Here is a 22,299-nt window from a genome sequence, read left to right on the forward strand (position 1 = left end):
ACACATAAAAATGAAAAAATAAAGAAAAAGTAGACAGCACACCCTCCTCTATTTCAACAGGTCCTCATGTATTCCAGGGCGGCTTCAAACTCTGCAGTAGCTAAGGGTGACCCCTCACTCCTGATCCTCCTGCCTCTTCCTACTGAGTTCTAGAATAACAGACATGCATCACCATGCTGGCTTAGGCGGTGCTGGGGATGGAACCTGGGCTTCTATGTTAGTCAAGAGCTCTACTGACTAAGCCACATCCCCAGCCCGGAGGCTGTTTTTCACAGGACCATCAAACACTTACTTGGTCCTTGCAGCTGGTGTCTTTCTTCTATGAGCATAGGGATGCCTCATGTTTCAGGAGATGGCTAAGGTGTCAGGTGCCCTGACCAAGGACCACCATCACCCTGGATGGGACACCACGCAGAGGTCTGCTTCAGAGTGACTTATCTCCAACCAGGAGCGGAGGTGTCACTTCCTGTCTAGGAGACCCACAGCCTGTGATTGACACGGAAGAGGTGCCCTCCATGAGCCACGCAGGTGTGAGCAAGGTCTTGGGATGGCGCTGCACCCATGCACCCTTTACCTGCCCCCAGGAGCAGGGACTCAGTGACACATGGTGTGGTGTCAAAGCCAGCAGGAAGACAGCAGAGTGGCCATTCAACTGGGAAGCTACTGACAGATTTCATCCCAGATCTTTGTGTGAATAAAGAGTCGGAGGGGCTGGAGAGATGGCTCAGAGGTTAAGAGCACTGGCTGCTCTTCCAGAGGTCCAGAGTTGAATTCCCAGCAACCACATGGTGGCTCACAACCATCTGTACTGAGATCTGGCGCCCTCCTCTGGCATGTGGGCATACATCTATGCAGAATGTTGTATACATAATAAACAAATAAATCTTTAAAAAAAAAAAAGAGTCGGAGGGCCAGAGTGGTGGCCAGATGCATGAGATCTCTACTGTGCAAAAATGAGGACCAGAGTTCAGATCCCGGTGCTCATGAAAAAAAACCAGACAAACAGGCACGGCAGTGCACCCCTGTCATCCCAGCACTGGGGGACAGAGACGAGAGGACCAGCCCCACGCTCCTGTGAATTCCACTATGATACACTGAATACTCTGAACCATCAGCCAAAATAAATCCTTCCATCTGGGCTGACAAGACGGCTCAGCAGGTAAAGTACTTGCTGCCAAGTCTAACATGAGTCTAATCCCCAGAACCCACATGGTGGAAGCAAAAGAACCAACCTCTGCAAGTCAGCTTCTGAATCTACATGGAGGTTGTGGTATGCACATGTGTGTATGGGCACAGGCATGCACATACACACTCAAAATAACTATAATTTAAATTTATTTTTATTTTATGTGCATTGGTGTTTTGCCACGGGTGTCGGGTCCCCTGGAACTGGAATTACAGACAGTTATGAGCTGCCATGTGGGTGCTTGGAATTGAACCCAGGTTCTCTGGGTTAAGACCAGTCAGTGCTCTTAAGAATTGAGCCATCTCTCCAGTCCCAAATAAATGTAATTTAAAAATCAAATCTTTTCTCAAGCTGTCTCTGTCAGATGTCTGACCACAGTGTTGTACAAGAACTGGCCATCTCCCTGGTGGTTTGAAATGAACTCTCCAATAGAAGGCCTTGGTCTCCCTGACTGGGTCTTGGCAGAGAGAAGAAATGGGCATAAATATTCATCAGTCTTCATGAATCTTAATGATACTATTAATATTTTTAATGCTGATGAGTATCCAATGCCTGCCTGCACAAACACCACCTCAGAAGGTTCCATGCCATTCCTTTTCTTTCCTTTTTTCCTCTTTTCTTTTGGTTTTTTTTGAGACAGGGTTTCTTTGCTGTGTTGCCCTGGCTGTCCCAGAACTTGCTCTGTAGACCATACTGGCCTTAAACTCACAGAGATCAATATGCCTCTGCCTCCCGAGTGCTGGGATTAAAGGCATGTACCACCACAGCTGGCTCCATTTTCTTTTCTTAATGGGACATTTTTAACCTTAGTTTATGAAATTTCAACATACTAACTCAACAGCATACTCAGGACCTTGTGTGTTCAATTAAACACCACACATCTAACTTTTCGCTGGGGGATTCTAGGCAGGTGCTCTACCACTGAGCCACACCCCAGCCCCTCACTGGGGGCTTCTAGGCAGGGGCTCTACTATTGAGCCCACTTGTAATGTTTTATTTCTAGATAGTGTCTCACTGAGTTGCTCAGGTTGCCCTTGCCTTGAATTCACTCTGTAACCCAGGCAGGCCTTTAACTTGTGACCCTCCTGCCTCAGCATCCTAAGTAGCTGGGATAACAGACCTACATCACTAGGTTGGGCAATGGCTGTGAATCTGACAGCTAGGATAGAGTCAGCTTTGCTCTGAGCCTCCGACCTGACAACAGCTTACCTCTGAGCCCATTTCTTCAGGGAGCCCTAGATATGGTGTCAGCGCTTACCCTTCTCAAATACATCCCCACTTCATCAAAGGGCTTAGGGGCTGGAGAGATGGCTCAGCCGCTAAGAGCTCTTCCAGAGGACCTGGCGACCACATGGCCTCTCTCAGGCACCTGAAACTGGATTCCAGGGGATCCAACGCCCTCTTATGGCTTCTGTGGGTACTGCACGCACATGGTACACAGACAAACATGCAGGCAAAACACACTCACATAAATTTAAAAAAATCCTGGCTATGTCACCCAGGGGTCTTGTCCTCAGGGGCCAGGGAGTTCGAAGCTAGGGAACCAATGCCCTCAGAAGAGTCAGAAGGACCACAGCCACACTCTGTTTCCTGTCTGGTGAGAACCTTCCCTCTTGCACATACTCCAGCTGCTGCCACCTCCCTGAGGGCCTCACAGGGCCTCACCAGGCCCTTAAAAACCTCAGGGGGGTTGCTACAGTAACAGCAAACTGAGACAGCTGGCTTCAAATTTAGGATGTTGTCTAGTGAAGACACTTTGAGAACATCCCTCTCCAGGGGAGGTGTGAGGCTTGGATATCCCATCAACTCCTAGGCCCCTTCCTGTGTGTGCTGTTGCCTGACCCAAAGAACCACAAGAGGGCAAGGGTGCGGGCGCCACGCTTTACTCCAGCTCTCTCCCACTTTCGTATTAAATATATCTGAAATATATTAATCTTAGAAAACGGTATTAACAGTGTCCCATGAACCCAGGCTGCGGAGTAAACAAATCCAGATTGCAAAAGGGTGGGGTGTGCAAAACCCTGGAGTGTGAGGTGCTAGGGTCTTGACTGTTCTGTAGTCTCCTGCTGAGAAAGGTGTGGCACCCTCCACCTGTCATACCAGAAGGCCAAGGAAGCCAGGAGAGACCCCATCCTCAAAGGATCGCCTCACTATGACAGTCATTCAGTTTAATGGGATAGCGTGGGTGCTTATTTGGTGCTGGGGAACTCAGTCTCTGAGCAGGTTTTCTGGCTTGGGATAGCCAAAGAGAACAAAGTCAGCTTCGTAGAGTTTATAGAGCTGCTGCCTCCAGGCCAGAGGGATATTGGCAAACCAATCCTCCTCCCAGCTGCTGGCCGTCCTGTTCCGGTAACTCGGGGGGAAGTGGAGCTGGGAGTCCACTTTGAGGGACCTCAGGAGTTGGGCAGCATCCTCATCCAGGGTCTCCAGCTTCCCTACGAAGTCATAGTCTATCTGGCACGGGTGGCAAAGGCGGTACACCTGTCGCCAGTGCTCATTGAAGGGCGCCAGCTTCTCGGTGTGGGGGTCCAGCAGGTACTGGATGAAGTTAGCGAAGGAGACCTTGAGACCGGCGCTGAAGGCCTCGCTCACCGAGGCGGGCAGGCTGGTGTGGTTGGCATACAGCCGGAGCATGGGCACCGCGAACTTGCGGTAGAATTCCTCGTTCTCCAGCTCGAACTTGCTGCGGAAAGCCGAGATGAGGCGCACGAAGGGGTCGCGCACAAACAGGAACTTGGTGTACTTCTTCAGCTTGACTTTCATGAGGTGTCGCGAGAACTTCCCATAGCGGCGCCAGAATTTGTTGAAAGTCAGGTGCGTGCTGGTGTTGTGCACGTGCTCCCGGGGGATGTCCAGGGGGTCTCGGTAGGGGCTGCCCCGGTCCAGCAGGCTCTCACTCAACACGATCATCACTCGCTTCCAGTTGGTACAGGCTACCTTGGGCACGTAGCAGTAGATGACCCCGTGGCGATCGTCCACGATCAGGTGGTTCAGTTCATAGTTGGGGATGTCATCAAAAGAGCGGTCCTTGGTGGGGAATGCCAGGCTGGCATTGGCACAGAAGTCTCTTAGCAGGCTCCTCCTCTCAGCCTGCTGCCGGTCCTGGTCTGGGTTCTGTTGGGCATCATGGGTGGACCAGTCATAGCCTCTCACATTCTCCTCCATGTGGTCCAGGACCGGCTTGCTCGGGGTGAGCACCGGGGGCTGCTCAGTTTTTCTTCTGGAATGGTCCTTCTGCTTTGCATCGGAACTAAGTAGTGTGTCCAAAAACTCGTCCACATCGGAAGTGAACACATTCTCACCACCCAGTCCTGGGGTGGGCAGAGACTCCAAGATGTGTGGTCTGGATAGGGACGTGTGCAGATAGAAGTGGGCCGTGCCCACATTGTCCCAATAAACAATGATCAAAAGAATCATGAGGGCCGACCCCAGTACCAGCCATAGCCGGAAGAGCCGAGGCTTGGTCATGCTGCCCTGGGCAGGGTCCACACCTGGCCCCTCACTTTAGTCCTGTGTACAGCTGGGACATCGTGCTGGGAGATGAACCTGGAGAGGCCAGAACACACCAGTTAGAGGTTCAGAACTGCATGAGTTTTCTCGCACATGGAGGGCCTTGGGTGGTGGGTATTTGCTGACACTGGGACCCTCCAATACCCACCAAACAGCCCTGCCTGCAGGTCCAGTCTCTAGCCTCCATGTTTGGGGCTTCAGTTACTCCAGCTTGGAGGGTCACCAAAGTAAGTAGAGACTCTTTGTCCCTTAACTAAAAAAGGCCAAAGGGCTAGGCAGATGTCCCAGTGGGGAGAGAGTTTATTGTGAGAGTATGAGGACCCGGGTTAGATCCTCAGAATCCACTTCAGCCACGTATGGCTGGCACATTGGTGCATGCCTTTTATCCCAGCACTCCAGAAGCAGAGGCAGGAGGATCTCTGTGAGTTGGAGGTCAGCCTGGTCTACACAGTGAGTTCCAAGACAACCAGGGTTATGTAGAGAGACTCTGTCTCAAACAAACAAAAAGAAAAAAAAAACCCAGGTGTGAAGTTGTGTGCATATAATCTCAGTGCTTGGGATGCAGAGACAGGAGGATTCCTGGGGTGCAATGACCAGTCTGTCGAGTCTAGTAGGCAAGCCTCAAGTCAAAAAGAGAGATCCTGCTTCAAAAGAGAAGGTGCATGGTTCAAGGGACCCCTGAGAATGACCTCTGACTCAAACACACACCCTACACACATGTGTGCCCCCCCACACCCACTCACAAACCCTGAGATGGCACCTGAGGTTGACTTATGACCTCTAGCCTTCGTATATACACTTTCCCATATGCATACATACACATAAATTTTTTCTTAATAAAAAAAGGAGAGAAAATGGTTTCCCAGAAACTAAACACACAAGGAGATAGCAAGGAGGAAGGGGAGGAGGTTGACAGAAACATCAGTTGCCAGGAAGTTACGGCTGAAGTTTATACAATGTCCAAGCCAACCTTCCTCCCAAACCCCTTCCATTGTGCATTCTCAGACCAAACAAGTGCAGCTGAGCCAGGCCCTGCTGCAGCATGCAGGAGGACACCAGCAAAGTGACCGCCACTGGAACAGCCTGGCTCCCATGCAGACAGAGTACCCAGAGGGCATGGACCTGAAGGTCATGGCAAGAGATTTGGTTCCCAGGTTCCAAAGCTGGTCTCCAAAAAAGTGCAGCTGTCCCACCACTGTGGCCAAAGCCATGCTCACAGTAGCCCAGCAACAGGAAAAATCAGTCCGGTGACATCCATTCCTCTTAAGCTAAGCACCAGGGGAACGCACAGCAGGGACTTCGAGACCACCCTTCACAGGTGTGGCATTCCTGCTCCTGCTCACCACGTGCCCTGTGGTAGTCATGGGGCCAGAGCAGACAGCCGATCCGCAACCTTCACCACAGGAGCAAGAGACACTGTGGTAGCCCGCATGGTGTGTGGTGGCCTGGACCTTGACTCCACCTGGTGTCAAGAGCTGGGAGGAGATGGACACCTGAGGGTGACCTCTGACCCAAACACACACACCGTACACACATGTGCACCCCCAACATACTCATATACACTCACTTACAAACCCTGAGATGGATTTTCACAGCAGGACCTAGAGCTGGGCTGAGTCCACCATGACTCCCATCCCCGCTCTAGTGGGAGGACAGGGGACATGGAGACAGTGCTGGTTGGCACTCAGCTTTCTCCGTCCCTCTCCACCAGTACAGAAAAGATTAGTCATGCAAACATTAATCAAAAGCAAGCAGAAGCGGCTCTATTAATATCAGATGAAGAAAATTTCAGAAGGAAAGAACTTAATCAAGAAGAGGAGAGACATTGCATCATCACAGAAAACTCAACCCACAAAGAAGACATAACAACCACAAATACATATTCATCACACAATATAGCTTCAAAATACATAAAGCGAAAATTCAGACCGGGGATGTAGCTCAGTTAGCAACTACTGAACCCTGAGTTCTATCTCTAGCACTGCATAAAAACAAGTGTGGTGGAACATGCCTGTAATCTCAGTAATAAAAGGTGGAGACAGGAGGGTCAGGAATTTAAGGTGAGTTTGAGGATAGCCTGAGCTACATATGACCATGTCTCAAAAAGTTATTTCACATATATTTATATTTACATATATTGTATGTATATGTATATGTATATGTATATATAGTTGAGTTGTACTTAGGGGGAAAATTCACAATTATATTTGGAGACTTTAACTCTCTACTCTTTTCATTTGATTTTGTTCGGTTACATGATTTGTGCGTCCGTCTACGTGGGTATCTGCATGCGAGTGAAGGTGCCCTCAGAGGCTGGAAGAGAATATCAGAGGCCCTTGAGCTGGAGTTACAGGGAGTTGTAATCCACGTGACGTGGGTTCTGGGAACCAAACATGGGTCCTGTGCCATGACAGGACACCCTGTGAACTGCAGAGCCACCTCTCCAGCCTCGACATTGTGGTAGTGGTAACCGAGGGGAGCACAGGACAGGGCGTCACTGACACACGAATGCTTCCTGATACAGCTGATTTCACTTGTCACCTTCAAGCAACACAACATTCAGCACAACTGAAACCATCTGGAATTATTTCGTTACAATGCTCTAAAAACAAGATAACAGTATCAGAAGGGTAATAGGAAAAGCTTCAAACACTGGGGAATCAAAAGGCCCACTTCTAAATTAACCTGTGGGCTACCACAAAGGGAATTTTGGTTGGTGCTTGTTGAAACACTGTTTTAAAGGGAAGTTTTGTTGTTTGAGACATTGTTTCAAAGGGAATTTTTTATCATTTGAGACATTGTTTCAAAGGGAATTTCTGTTGCTTGTTATCCGAAACACTGTTTCAATGTACAGGCTCCGCTGACCCTCAGCAATTCTCTTCCTCAGCTTCCCTACTGCAGGCATGCACCAGCACCCTTGGCCTCAGAAGTTTTCTTTCAGTGCATGTATGGCTACATGCATGGGGGTGCATGCTCATGTCACAGTGCACAGGTGGAGGCCAGAAGACAACCTCTCTGGAGCTGATGCTCCCTTTCCATCTCGTTGTGAGGCAGGACCTCTCATGACAGTCATCATGTTTATTACACAAGCTTCCTGCCACTTCTTCCCTCTCTGCCTCCCTTTCTACCTTCTGAGGTCTATATTAGATATACACCATTGCATCTGGTTTTTTATGTGGGTTCTGGGGGGTCAAACTCAGGTCATCACACCTACACAGCAAGCACTTTACCCACAGAGTCACTTCAGTCCCTTCAAAGAAAGATTTTAAAAGACACCGGAAATGAAAAGTGAGAACACGATGCATCAAACCCCATGGACTCCAGGGAAGCAGGGCCCGAGGTATTGGAAAGTGAGAGATGAGAGATCCGTGATCTAAACTCAGCCAGGTGTCAGGGCACACACTTGTAATTCCAGCAGAGGCAAGAGGATCTCTGTGAGTTCGAGCCCAGGCTGATGAATATAAGGAGACGCTGTTTCAAACAAACAAACAAACAAACAAACTAAAGCAAGTAAATAAATAATGAATAAAGGCTCCCACCTCTCATAACTGGAAAGAGCAAGATAAACCGAATCCATGAAGGAAGAAATAACAAGAGCAGGTCAGAAATTGGTAAAATGGAAAATAGGTAAAATAAAGAAATTAATAAGGGGAAAACCAAATTTTTAGGCAAAGATGGTAGTGCCCCATGTGCTGCGCCCTGGGGGTGACTGAGGTAATAGGACAGGCTAGACTGAGCTCCACAGTCACCCTGTCCCTAAGGAATTCTAGAATCAGGTCTGCTGGAGAGGCAAACTGAGGGGAACTACTGAAGCCACAGCTCACTCTCCCTATGATGTCTCAAAAGGTTACAGGGCGGAGGGACCTGTTTATTAAAATGTATGGTGGGGGCTGGAGAGATGGCTCAGCGGTTAAGAGCATTTGTTGCTCTTGCAGAGGACCAGGGTTTGGTTCCCAGTATCCGCATGGCAGCTCACAAGTGCCTGGAACTCCAGTTCTAGGGGATCAGACACCCTCTTCTGGCCTCCATGGGCACCAGGCACACAGACATACATGCAGGCAAACTTCTCGTGTGTGAAGAATCAACAAATCTGTTTGAAGAATTTGTGGAATGAAGGAAAGCATGAAAATAAGGTTGACAATGAATCTTACTTGGGTTCTTGTAGGGAGAAAGACATGGTACCAAATGCCAGCATTTTCCTTTAATGCCACACTGTGGGTTTTCACATACGATAGGTAAGTACTCTGGCTGAGACACACTCCAGCCCCTCACTGGGGGATTCTAGGCAGCAGCTCTACCACTGAGCTATAATCCCCACCTAATGACTCCCTTCGGACAGTCAAACCCCATCATTTCCTCATCCAGCTTTGAACTTGCCCCAGTGAAACAATGCCGGGTCCACACAGGGCCAGACCTGGGCCAGCTGCAGCCCCTCTCGTGACTTTTTACACCAAGGTGACAAACCCATGGACTCTTTCTACTAAGACACATCCTCCTTCCAGTCTGAGAGGCCAGAGTTCATTTTTAACATCAAGGCAGTCCCCTCTTGTCATGTCTGACCTCAGACAAACCACATAAACAGCAGTTACAGAAATGAGTCAGCTGCAAACAGGAGAGGGTTCTGTGACAGCAGCCCTTTGAAGGGGCCACTCTGCCACTTTAAAGTCACCTCTCACAGGACTGCAAGGAACAAGAGCAAAGGAAGGAAAAGGCCCACCAGGTTAGCGCCACCAGCAACCAGCTTTACTTTATTTCACTTTTAAGTAGTTTGGGATCTAGGACTGTCTAGCCTTGTTTCCAGACATCTGGGGCGACAACTGTGCTGCCTTCTGTGAGGGTTGGGAAGTCAGCTGGGAGTGCTGGGACAGAGAACCACAGCCATGGTCCCTGCCTGCCTCCAAAACAGTCAGGGACCACAAACGACCTCAGAGAGTAATTTTCCATTTAAAAAATAAGGGCGTTATTTTCAAATCCAAAATCTCCCAACTCTTTCAAAACAGCAGTCAACAAAAAGCCCCGTGTGCTCTGAAGCAACAGCAGCAGCCGACTGGGGCAGCTCAGCCAAAGGAGCTGCTATCAGGTCAACATACTTGCAACAGTGGTGGGACCTGGGCTCTCCCTTCAGCAGGATGCATCAGAGGCTGGGAGACTTTCACAAACCTGGGTCCCTTGTGCTCCTAAGTGTCCTGATAACCGGGGGCAGGTTCAAAATCAGACTCAACAGCGGGGAGGTGTGGTTGCATGCAACAGGGCCAGCAGACACTTCTCTCACCCACCACACACGTAATAATGCCACAGGCAAGTCAAGCAGCCAGAGGGCAGGTGCCATGTGGGGACCCAGTTGTTCCAAACTACCCATCACACCAACATGGGTGAGGAGCTGGGGACAGAAGGGCGGCCAGCGGCAGAAACTGTAGTGGCCTCCGACCCATCACGTCTAGTCACCATTAGCTAACAGTGACGTTGGAGGGCAGAGTCACACCTCCATAAGGGCAGCATTGCTCTTTTAGCACTCATGGCCATTAGGCAAGCATGTCAAATAACACGGGAGGGTTTCTTTTGTGTGCCAACAGGACTAGACCACTGGAAGCCCAGATATTTAGACAAAGGTTACTCTGGGACTGGTTCAGTGGGTAAAGTGTCAATCCCAAAACACAACTCTCCTCCTATAGGGGATAAATAGTTTATTTTGGGGCCAAATGAGTGATCATAGCCCTGGCACAGATTCCAGGCTCCAATGTGGTAACACTTTAAAGTTGTTAATAACATCAGAACAAAGGAAGTTATAAATCAAGGGCTTACACACACTGTTTCTGTTAAGTTTTGTGTGTGTGTGTGTGTTTTTTTTTTTTTTTTTTTTTTTTTTTTTTTTGAGATATGGTTTCTCTGTGTAGCCCTGGCTGTCCTGGAACTTGCTCTATAGACCAGGCTGCCCTTGGTGCTACACGCTTGGCATCCCAGCAGTCAGGATGCTGAGACAGGAGCATCACAAGATAGGGGGTGTACTTTGGGCACATAGAGAAATCCTGTCTCAAAAAGGAAGGAAGAAAGAAAGGAAGGAGGGAGGGAGGGAGGGAGGGAGGGAGGGAGGGAGGGAGGGAGGGAGGGAAAGAAAGTGCTCTACCACTGAGCCACACCCCAGCCCCTCACTAGGGGATGTTAGGCAGGTGCTCTACCAACCACTGATCTGTCCCCCTCTTTTTCTTTTTCATTTTGATACAAGGTCTCATAAAGTACCAGGGCTGGCATTGGACTCACTATGTAGCCAGGCAATCCTGAAATTTGCCATCTTCTTGCTTCAACCTCTCAAGTAGCTGAGATTATTGGCACGAGTCACCAGGCTGGGCTTATATTAGCCAACTTTTTCACACTCAGTCTCTTTGTGCACACACACTCCCATCACTGGCTGTTTCCCTGCAGAACGCTACCTTACCAACCACCAATGCTTTCTTGGCCACCTAGACTGGGGGTCTCCCTGTCTCATCACACTGAGTCCTCTGCCACTGAGAAGAGCATAAGAAGCATGGAGGAAGGAAGCAAAGCTTGGCTGGGAGGGAGGGGACTAGAGGCCAGCTCCTGTCTGACACAGGTATGTCAGGGAACAGCTCTCTGTCACAGAACCCCAGGGACTCCAGATTCTCATTCCTTCCCAACTGAGTCACTCAGGGCTCTCTGAGCGTTCTCTAACAGGCTTATTGAGGAATGACTGACACAGAATAAAACTCCCCCTTCCTGTTTAATGTGTAGTTTAATATGCCACTGACTGAATTTTGGCATATGTATACTATAATTAATATTCCCAGCTGAGCGTGGTGCTGCAAACCCATACGCCAGCACTCCGGAGGTGGGGGCAGGAGGAAGAGGAGTTCAAGGACAGCTTGCAGCACACAACATCCAGTCTTTAGAAATAAATAAGAAGCACAGCACCAGGCAGTGGTGGAGCACACCTTTAGTCCCATCACTCAGGAGGCAGAGGCGGGTAGATCTCTGTATGTTCAAGGCCAGCCTGGTCTACAGAGCAAGTTCTAGGACAGTTTTTCCAAAACTACACAGAGAAACACCCTGTCTCAAAATAATAATAATATAAATAAAATTAAAATAAATAAGTTGTTGCCAAACTCTGACACTTAGCCATGGCAATTTCCAGTTTTCTAGAAGGTAAATGGAATCGTATACCAGAGAGGCTGTGCTTGTATAGCTTTCCACAGCATAGTGCTTCTGAGGCTCACCCAGGCCATCACTTACGTCAGGAGACTGTACCTTTTCTTATTGCTGGGTGGTATTCCACAGTACTGTACCAGAGAGAGGGTTCAGCAGGCAAAGGCGCTTGCCTCCAAGGCTGACAACCAACCTGAGTTTGACCCCTGGTATCCAGGTGGATAGGAAGGAAAGAACTGACTCCCTCTAACTATGTCATATATGTGTATGCACACAGATGCACATGCACATACACAAATATATATAATAATTTTTTATATAAAAAAAACCACTGGGGATATAGGCCCATGATAAAGTACCTGTCTATAGTCCCCCACTGAGGGACTGGGGTGTAGCTCAGTGGTAGAACACCTGCCTATGATCCCCCAGTGAGGGGCTGGGGTGTGGCTCAGTGGTGGAGTACCTGCCTACATCCCCCAGTGAGATTGTTCAACAGTAAAGACATTTGCTGGACAAGCCTGGTGGCCTGAGCAAGAGGGAAAAACTGAGTGCACTGACTGCCTCCCCTCACATCACAGCATACACATCCACACACAATAAGAATAAATTAAACTTTTAAATTAAAAAATAAAATAGGGGCTGGAGAGATGTCTCAGTAATTAAGAGTACTGGCTGCTCTTACAGAAGATCCAGGTTCAGTTCCCAGAATCCACACGGCGGCTCACAATCATATACAAGGAGTTCCACGCCTTTTCCTGGCCGCCACGGGAACTGCATGCCTGTGGTGCACAGACATGCATGCAGAAAAGACATCCATTTATAGAATTTTTATTTTTAATTTTTTTAAGGTTGAAGGAAAGAAGTGACACCAAAAACTGTCTTCTAATCTTCACATGAGTGCTTTGGTACACACACCCAAACTCACATGAATTCATATGAACATACATACATGCATGCATGCACACACGCACACATGCATACAAATCTTTCATTTATTTTTAATTAACCCTATATACTAAGATGGCACGTGCAAATAAAACTATGCAATGAATAGTCACATTGATATGAATTTATGCCATGAAAATCGAGAGCTAAATGGGCGGTGATGATGCCTGTATTCCCAGCATGCAGAGGGTTGAGGCAAGAGCGTCAGGAGTTCAAAGGCAGGCTAAGTTCCAAAGTGAGACTCTGCCTCCACAGAAATGGGAGGACTAGGGAAAAGCCTTAATCTGTGAAGTCTGCCTTGCCATCATGTGGACCCCAGTGGAACTTTAATATCTATGAGAAAGCCAGGTGTGGTGGTGAAGTTTTGTAATCCCAGCACTGGAGAACGGAGACGGGAGGACTTGGAGCTCTTTGGTGGCCACCCTATCTGAATCCATATGACCCCAGGTTATTGAGAAAGAAAAGGACTGGAAACAAAAACAAGGTGGACAGCGCCTGAGGAATGACACCTCGGGTCATTTGGATGTTGTACACACACACACATACACACACACAGGCACACAAGCATATACATGCACACATGGGGTAGTGTGTAAATCAAGATCAAATCTGGTCTTTGACCACAATGACTTCTGTAGAGCTGGGCCTCAGGTGCAGAGGTTATCAGTCATGTTATCCCCACCACCACCCCCCACCGCTGATCAGACTGCAGCTTTCAAGTATACAAGACATCAATGCAGCCCAGCGCAGGTCAACAGCTCCAAACTAGATCGGGAGTTCTCCAAAGATAAGGACCATAGTTAATATACCTTCAACATTCCAAGTTCAAAATTCAAGTTTGTGTTGCCTGATCTGAAGATAAGGCAAATATAAGCCCTAAGTCAATGCACACACGTCAAAGATATTTTCCATCACCATCAGACATGTCAGAAAGATCAGTTTAAGACATGTTTGGGTGGGGCTGAAGAGATGACTCAATGGTTAAGAGCACTGGTTGCTCTTCCAGAGGTCCCGAGTTCAATTCCCGGCAACCACACGGTGGTTCACAACCATCTGTAATAAGATCTGGTGCCCTCTTCTACATATGTGCATGCATGTAGGCAGAACTGTATACACAATAAGTAAATAAATATATATTTTTTTTAAAAGACATGTTTGGGACTAGGCCTGACACAAGCTGTCATCCCAGCTACTCAAGTACAAATTCTACCTGGTAAATAGTGAGTTCAAGAACATCCTGAGCAATTTAGCAAAACCTTGTCTCAAAATAAAACAATCAAAAGGGGTTGGGACCCAGGGTGTGGTGTCATACGCCTTTAATCTCAGCAGAGGCAGATAGATCTTTATGAGTTCAAGGTGCCAGTCAAGGTTACAAAAGAGGGTTGAGGAAGTAGCTTAGTAGAGCCTCTGCCTAGAATCTCCCAGTGAGGGGCTGGGGTATGACTCAGTGGTAGAGCCTCTGCTTAGAATCCCCCAGTGAGGGGCTGGGGTGTAGCTCAGTGGTAGAGCACCTGCCTAGAATCCCCCAGTGAGGGGCTGGGGTGTAGCTCAGTGGTAGAGCCTCTGACCAGAATCCCCCAGAGAGGGGCTGGGGTGTGACTCAGTGGTAGAGCCTCTGACCAGAATCCCCCAGTGAGGGGCTGGGGTGTGGCTCAGTGGTGGAGCACCTGTCTAGAATCCCCCAGGAAGGGTGGAGGGTATAGCTCAGGGTAGAACACTTGCCTAGAATTCCCCAATGAGGGGAATAGAAAGCAACAGTAGACCACGCTTGACTTCACTGTGGAGCCTGCCCATAGCCCCTCCCCGCCTAGGCCCTCTACCCACCCAAGCTCTCACAGCCCTGACTTGTATTGCTCCAATGCCCCGCCCCTCTCCCTGCTTCTACCCTCCTACCTTCATATCTCTTTCTCCAGTCTCCACATCCTGGTGTCCCTGGGTTCCATAGTGGTGACCAGGCCTGTTTATCTTTCCTCTTGGTCACTCCTGTATAGCCACAGAGAGGTTCCTTGTCATTCATCAGTGGCCTGGTGGGACAGGCTCAGCTGCTGGGTCAGTCACGCCCTGGGGCACTTCAAAGCTCACTCTGTTCCAAGGCCTTCCTAGTCACGCCTCAGAAGAGGGGCACAGCTGCAGGCCCCCAACTCTGTCACCACCCACCATGTAACCATCTCTTCTCTCAGCACCCCTCACAGATCTGTCACTGTGTGGAGACCATCACCACTCACACTAAGAAACTCTGGGAGGGAGGACCCATCTTATTTGTCCCAGCACATCCTCAAGGCACAGGGCACAGGGGCCCACGTGAGGTAGGTGACTATCATTCTCTGCCATCCTAATTCTGAAAGTGGGTGCCAAGAGAGAAAGGGTCACTAGCTCTCCCGCCACTTGTAATGTTTAACAAACATTTCCAGGAGCCGAGATGGCTAAGAGGGTAAGAGTGCATCCTGCATAAGAATGAGGATATGAACTTGAACTCTCTCGTCAATGTAAAGAGCTGGACATGTCTACACATGTACCTGGAAAAGCAGTGCTGCGGCTGGGTGGCGGACAGGAGGGTCCTGAGGCCAGCCAGGCCAAACCAGCAAGCTCCAGGTTCAGCAAGGGTCAGCTCACCAGTTAAAAGCACAGGAGGCTCTTCCAGAGGACTTGGGTTCGAGTCTCAGCATTCACATCAAACAGGTCACACCTGCCTGTAGCTCCAAGACCAGGAGAGCCAACAGCCTCTCCTAGCTTCCGTGAGCATTTGGACACAAGTGAGTATCCATACACAAATGCACGAATAAAAATACATTTTAACAGAAAAGAAAAGGGGCAAAGATGACCAAGTGACCAGAGCTGAGACGGGACACAGAGAATGACGAGAATATAATGAGGGGAAAATGCACAGGAAAGCCCCACCAGCTCGCAAGAGCCGAACACAAGCCGACCAAGGCGGGGAAGTTTCTTGCTCCAAGACAGCTATGCTTGGCTGAGACTGCTGCAATCTGTAGTGATGGAGCCTGGCAAGTTCCTTAGCAACCAGTATCCCTTCCTCATTCCCTATCTTCACAGCTGCTTCTCCCTCATTCTGCTCTCTCTGAGATATGGGCTCACTATGTAGCCCAGACTGGCCTCGGATGCAGCAATCCACCCACTTCTGCCTCCTGCAGCCTACCACGTATGCCCAGCTTCGAATGCCAGTTCACCCAGTTCACCCTGTGCACCTAATCCTCAGTCACTGCCACCCAGTGACTTTAGGGCTTTAGGACTGACTTCCCTCATCTCAGCAAGTGGCATCACAGGGTGTCCTCTCTCCTCCGGCCCCTCCCAGGCATGGCATGACTCCAATCAGAGCAGCAGCCTGTGTTTACACACACTGCCGCAGCTATGGGGGAGACTCTCCGCAGCTGGGGCTGCCAGGACGCCGCCGTAATTATTTTTCTTTGGACCCCCCCCCCCCCCCCGCACAACAGTTTGTCTTCCCGGGAACTAATAACAGTCTTGTGTTTTCGTTTGCTTTGTTGCCTGTGTTCTCAGGACTAATCCGGCCTCAATCCTGCCAACAGTGTCAAGACCCCGGCAGCTGTTCCAGTGCACAGACCTATGAGTCCATACCCTCCGAACGCAGCCTCTCCTGGAGTCCCGCGAGCTGCTGGGTCAGGAGCACCTGTGGCCATGTCGCCCTGCTGGTCCCCTGGCCACCTCTGCCTGCAATGGCTCTTCTCACCCACCTCCAGGGAGCACACTGTCCCTCCAACTATCCTTTTATGTCTAGGCTCAATACCTTACACAGGGACACAAGCTGGCCAGTCACCCTCAAGTTCAGGATAGACAACTTTGGACCGTCTATCAAGGGCCGAGACTGTGGACTATGCTTGAGGACAGAGCTCAAGGGAACAAGGTTTTCCCTCAGGAATTGTCCGCTCACTGACTTTTTTTGGTGTGTGTGTGTGTGTGTGTGTGTGCGCGCACACACACACACACCAGGGGCTGATGTCTGGGTGTCTTCCTCAGTCACTCTCCACTTCATGTTTTGAGACAGAATTTCTCACTGAACCTGGAACCCATCGATTCTGCCAGACTGGCTGGCCAGTGAGCCCCAGGGATCCTCCTGTCCTCGCCCCCTTCTCTGCCAGCACTGAGCCTTGGGTATACAAGGCCATACTTGGTTTTTACATGGGTGCAAGTGATCCAAACTCAAGTTCTCACGCGTGCACGGTCAGCACCTATCCACTGAAATAGCTATGAAATCTTTTGTTAGGTTTCTTTGTTTATTTGAGACAGGTTCTCATGTAGCCCAGGCTAACCCCAAATTACTTGATAAGCAGCAAATGACCCTGAACTTTTAATCCCCCTATGTTCCTATTCTATCTCCTCCCCCGGCCCTCAGTCAGTCTCCCAAGTGCTGGGATTGTATGTGTGAATCACCAGGCCCACTATAGTTTGGGCTTTTTGAGACAGGGTCTCACTATGTAACACAGGCTAGCCTCTCCCCTCCTGCCTCAGCCTCCCAAGCCCTAGGAAGACAGCATGTGCCACCACGCCTCTACCTCATCCTGTGAGGGTTATTAATTATTTATGAGTTCTTCTTCCTTTTCATTTTCCAATACAGGGTTTTACCATGTAGCCCTGGAACTCACTATGCAGGCGAGGCTGGCCTCGAGCTCACAGAGATCCACCTGCTTCTGCCTCCTTAGTGCTGGGATTAAAGCTGTGCGCCACCACTGCCCAGCTCATTTATGAGTTACTTTAGAAACAATCGAGTATTCGAACCAGGGACTGGCCACTGCTATTTCTAGGTCTCTTCTCTCGGGTCCTCCAGTTGTGACGCTAAAGGGAAAGGCTGGGGGCACAGGTGGGCTGCCCAGCCTGGGAGCCAGATGCTCTCACCCTGCGGCTGCCCACCCCTGCGGCTCTCCCTGGTGCTCTGAGGGCAGCACCTCCCCCACTCGCCACTGGGTCTGCCGTTTCCCATTTGGCAAGTTTCAGGGTTTCTAAATAGTTTTAGAAACCTCCCTGTCTAACAGCAGGAAGTATTATGTGAGAGGGTTAGCTATTTCCAGCAGCATCTGTGGGCCAGCAACAACCATCAGCAGGGGCTGCACACACCAAAGGGGCGTGACACTCACAGTTAGCCCCTCTAGCTCTAACCCCTCTCCAGCTCCTCCTCCCCTTCTTCCATTTCTACCTCCTCCTCCTGCTCCTCTGTTTTCCACCTTATAGGGATCACAGGCTTCCTTCTATTTGAAAGACAAACTTTTTCCCCCTGGAGGGGTAATGGTGGAGTCTCAAGGCAGGGTTTCTTTATATAGCCTTGGTTGTCCTGGAACTAGCTCTGTAGACCAGGCTGGACTTGAACTCAGAGATCCACCTGCCTCCGCCTCCCCAGTGCTGGGATTAAAGCTGTGCACCACCACTGCCCTGCTGAAATACAAATATATATATACCAAAAACTGGACAGTGAAAACGTAAGCTGTTTTAAAACGATGAGAGTCCAGGGCTGGGGATGTGGCTCAGTTGGTAGGGGGCTCACCCAGCATGCACAGAGCCCGGGTTCTACCTCTAGCATTGCATAAACCAGGTGTAGTGGCTCATGTCAGGAATGCCGGCACTTGGGAGGTAGAAGCAGTAAGATCTGGAGTTCTGGGCCATCCTTGGCTACAGAGGTGAACAAAGCAGCCTGGGTTACCTGAGACCTTGTTACAAAATCTATAGAGAGCTTGGCATAGCAGTGTATGCCCTTAATCCTAGCACTCAGGAGGCAGAGCAGGTGTATCTCTCTGACTTCGAGGCTAGCCTGGTATACAAAGCAAGTTCCAGGACAGCCAGGGCTACACAGAGAAACCCTGTCTTGAAAAAAATACAAACAAACAAAAAGAAATAAACACACACACATGAGTGCGTGCACACATGCTTTCTCACCTGATTTTTTTCAGTATTGTGAGTGGATAGGCTGTTTTCACCCCCAGCATCTCCTGGCCTGCCTTCCTAGAACAACCATGGCCCCCGCCCAGCCCTGGCGATCGTGTGGTGATGAGCATAAACTGAGAAGTGCACAGGCACTGAGTGTGCACGTCTCTCCTTCCTCAGGTTCTGAACCCCTGAGATTCCAAGCCTGAGCATACACACCTCGGGCTGAAGGTCTGCAATGTCACACCTTCTTAGCATCTCAAGTTCACACCCTGTCCCACGCCTCTCCTGGCACCCAGCGTGGTGGAGTGGCTGCCCCACCCCAGATCTCACGTCACTTCTGCCTTCTGCCCCGGTCCTACCGTATCCCCAGGAAAGCCTCGCTGCCCAGAGAAGCCCTTGGGGACTTCAGACTCTTCGTCCTCTCCTTAGCTACTGTTAAACCCACGCTGCACGATGACATGCACTGCATCTCCCTAGACCCCGAATTCACCTGCCCTTCCCTCTAGGATCATGGGTTTACCTCTAACAGACCTGGTCCTCGCTCATGCCAGACCTCAACTGCAATCTCCAGCAACCAAACTTAGGCTCCAGCACGGTATCCAGGTCCTTCTCAAGCAAAAAAATAAGTCTTTTCAGGGCCAGGAGAATGGCTGAGTTATAAAGGGCTTGCTCCGTTCAGATCCCCAGAAGTCACAGAGTAAAAATGCCTGGCATGGGGCCGTATGCCTATAACCCAGCACTGGGAGGCAGAAACAGGGGGAATCCCGGGGCTCACTGATCAGCTAGCCTTGCCAAATTGGTGAATTCCAGACCTCTGTCTCAGTGGAGGAGGTGGTTAGCATTCTGGCTTTCAACGCACCTGCACACAAGCCCCGCCCCCCACAAGGGGGCCTTAGTCTCCTGCTCTACCCAAGTCCCATCCCCTATGAGCAGCAGCTCAGTGTCTCCTGCACTAGCTGCCTCTTCCCGTCACACTTGGTGTTTAGCTAGTTTCTTAGAGACAGGGTTTCACATAGCCCAGGCTAGCCTGCAGCTGCCTTCAGTTCTTCGGCACCACGGTTTCAGGTATGTACCACGGTTACAGGTATGCGCCACATTTTCTGGCGTCCTCTCTGCATAACGCGAACGTCTTTCACACAGTGGCACTTGAACTGTATCACCGGATCGGGCGGACCTGAGCTGCCCAGGGCCCGTGGTTTCCAGCAGGTCACCCAATTTAGTGGTTTGCCCAAGAAACGAGAAACTGATAATGCAGGACCACAGACACCGGCCAACGGTAAACAGTTACTGCCCCCCGCCCCCCTGCAAATTCGGTCCCAGATCTTAGGAACTCATGTGTGAGGAAATTAAATATGAAGATTCTCGGCAGATCCTTGGTGGATTTTGAGACACAGTCTCACCCTGTAGCCCAGTCTGGTCCGGACTTCACTATGCAGCCCAGGTTGCCCTCAAAACTCCCAGCAATCCCCTTGCCTCAGCTCAAAAGTGCTGGCACCACACTCAGCTTCAGGCAACTCTCGAAGTGCACTATTCCCTGCATGCAGGAGTTTCCCGATAATCTTTTTCCTCTCCTTCGAATCCAGATACAGGGCCCTAACTCATGTTACCAAGCCTGGAGCCCCAGCAATCCAAAGGCTCACAGCGCCACTCCACCCCGAGGCTCACATCCTCATTCAACCTGGGACTCCCATCGCAATGTGGGATTATAAAATAAATAATCTAAGAAGGTTGCAAACATTACAGCTCTCCGTGCAACAGCCAGGCGGATGTGCGGAGCCCAGGGTCTGCCAGCGATGTCTTCAGATGTCTTCGTGGCCAGAAGCCCAAAAAGAAGATAGGTCCTACTGTTAGCCACTAATGTTCGGCTTCCTGGGCCCACCAGGCATGAGGCTGCTGCTGGGAGCAACCGCGGCAATGCTCAGCCTCATCTATGAGCTGGGGTCTGCACTGCTGTCTGTGGCCAGCCAAGTTCAGGGGCAGGAGGATGCTCAACGGACTGGGGTGAGATGTGGAGCCAGTGCTTGCTCTGTGCAAAAACTCGCTTCACAGACAGCCTCCTACAAGGTCTTGCCGGGACACTGCAGCACGCCAGTCCCAAAACAATTGCTTTCTCGCCTGTCCCCCCACATAGCCAGAGACAAGACGGATGTGCCCCCTCCCCAACCTCAGAGTCAGGCGTTTCTAACGCAAAGGAGATTGGCCAAGCGACCACACCCTCTTCCACGCATTCTGCAGGGCTTCACAAGAAGATGGCTCAGAGAAGGTGTATGCTGGACCAAGGTCACAAAGCCAGCTGGCCAGAACCGGGATTCGAACCGGGAGCACGTGGGAGCTGCCAAAGCCGTGCAGAATGGGGTACGGATTTGCATCGCCCACCCGTGGGCCCTCGCCCCTACCCCGGACCCGAGAGTCTCTCGCACACCTCACTCCACTCGAGCCAGCGCTCCTTACCTAGCGCCCGCTATTGCCACGGCCGCCGAAGCTGCTGCTGCCGCTTCTGCAGGCGATGTCGCCTCCTCCCGCTAGCCACCCCACCCGCTAGCCGCCCCGCCCGAGGCCCGGCCCCGCCCCCCAGCCCGACCCCCTCCTCCATCCTCTCGCGAGAACCAGCTGGTGGGACTACGCCCGTCCTTGATGCGCCTGCGCACTCCTCCCCACCCTCGCCCCATGCCAGCCCGTGCCATGTGGCGCCTTATTTACGGCCAGCGATTGGTCCCACCCACCATCCACTGGGAGCCCCGCCCCTTCCACAGCCACCAATCCGAGGTGGGGGCGTGGCTGATCTCACGAGGCGGGGCCGGTCTAGCGATTCGAACTCCAGCTTGGGCAAAGCTGGCTGACAACCGCGTCTGAGTTTATGGGGCTAAAGAGAGAGCAAGTAGGTAAAGCTCTTAGTGAGAGCCAGGCATGGTGTCTCAGGCCTTTCACCCCAGCTACATCGGGGCGCTGATGGAAAGTTCCAGGCTAGCCTTACTTAATGAGATCCTCTTCTCAAAAGCCAACCAAGGTTTGGGGAGAGGGCTCAGGGGGTAGAGTGCTGGCCTGGCGACTGTGAGAACCTGTGTTCGGAGCCCTACCACCCACGCTCATGAGCCAGGCTCCGCGGTGCCTGCCTGTAATGCCAGCGATGCCAAGATGGGCATTGACAGAGCGATCCCTGGAGCTTGCTGGTTGCCCAGCCCACTCTATTGGTGAAGTTTCAGACCAATGAGAACTCTGTCTCAAATAAAAGTTGGAAGGTGCCGAGGTTATCACTGCCCTCCACACACCGCATGGGACCACCTCCACAGAGCAAAGCAAGCATGGTGGCACACACCTGGAATCCTAGCACTGAGCAGCCTTCTCAAAGCAGGGGACTCTTTCGATGCCAGCAGACTCTCCCCGAGCCCAGGATAGAGACCTCTTTTTGTAGCAATCTGACAGGGTGGCAGAGGGCAGAGCCTAGCAGGATTGGTTATATTTCAGTGGTGGGTGATTCCCAACTTACTACGAGGACGCAGATCTTACAACTAACTAACCTAAGTTGTCCAGTGTGTGCATGACCGGCTCAGGCTCCTATGCGATTCTGGAGGCCACAGCAGGAATCCAGGTCCCAAGCAGGCTGGTTC

General features: G+C 50.6%; 1 protein-coding gene across 3 annotated transcripts; it reads right to left on the reverse strand.

Annotated features, from left to right (window-relative positions):
• Positions 1-3,048: 3,048 nt before the first annotated feature.
• On the reverse strand, positions 3,049-22,299 carry Chst12 (carbohydrate sulfotransferase 12). Of its 3 annotated transcripts, none has more exons than XM_050163161.1 (2): positions 22,210-22,299; positions 3,049-4,732 (listed from the first exon to the last, which is right to left on the reverse strand). In XM_050163161.1, the coding sequence occupies exon 2, from the start codon at positions 4,652-4,654 to the stop codon at positions 3,395-3,397; it is 1,260 nt and encodes a 419-aa protein (XP_050019118.1). In that variant the 5' UTR covers positions 4,655-4,732; positions 22,210-22,299; the 3' UTR covers positions 3,049-3,394. The 3 variants fall into 3 exon arrangements, with proteins under 3 accessions (XP_050019118.1, XP_050019116.1, XP_050019117.1); XM_050163159.1 differs by lacking the exon at positions 22,210-22,299 and adding an exon at positions 21,143-21,217; XM_050163160.1 differs by lacking the exon at positions 22,210-22,299 and adding an exon at positions 14,693-14,784.

Source organism: Alexandromys fortis, unplaced genomic scaffold, assembly GCF_014885135.2.
Source record: "Alexandromys fortis isolate MF-2015 unplaced genomic scaffold, M_Fortis_MF-2015_v1.1 scaffold_144, whole genome shotgun sequence".
NCBI lineage: Eukaryota > Metazoa > Chordata > Mammalia > Rodentia > Cricetidae > Alexandromys > Alexandromys fortis.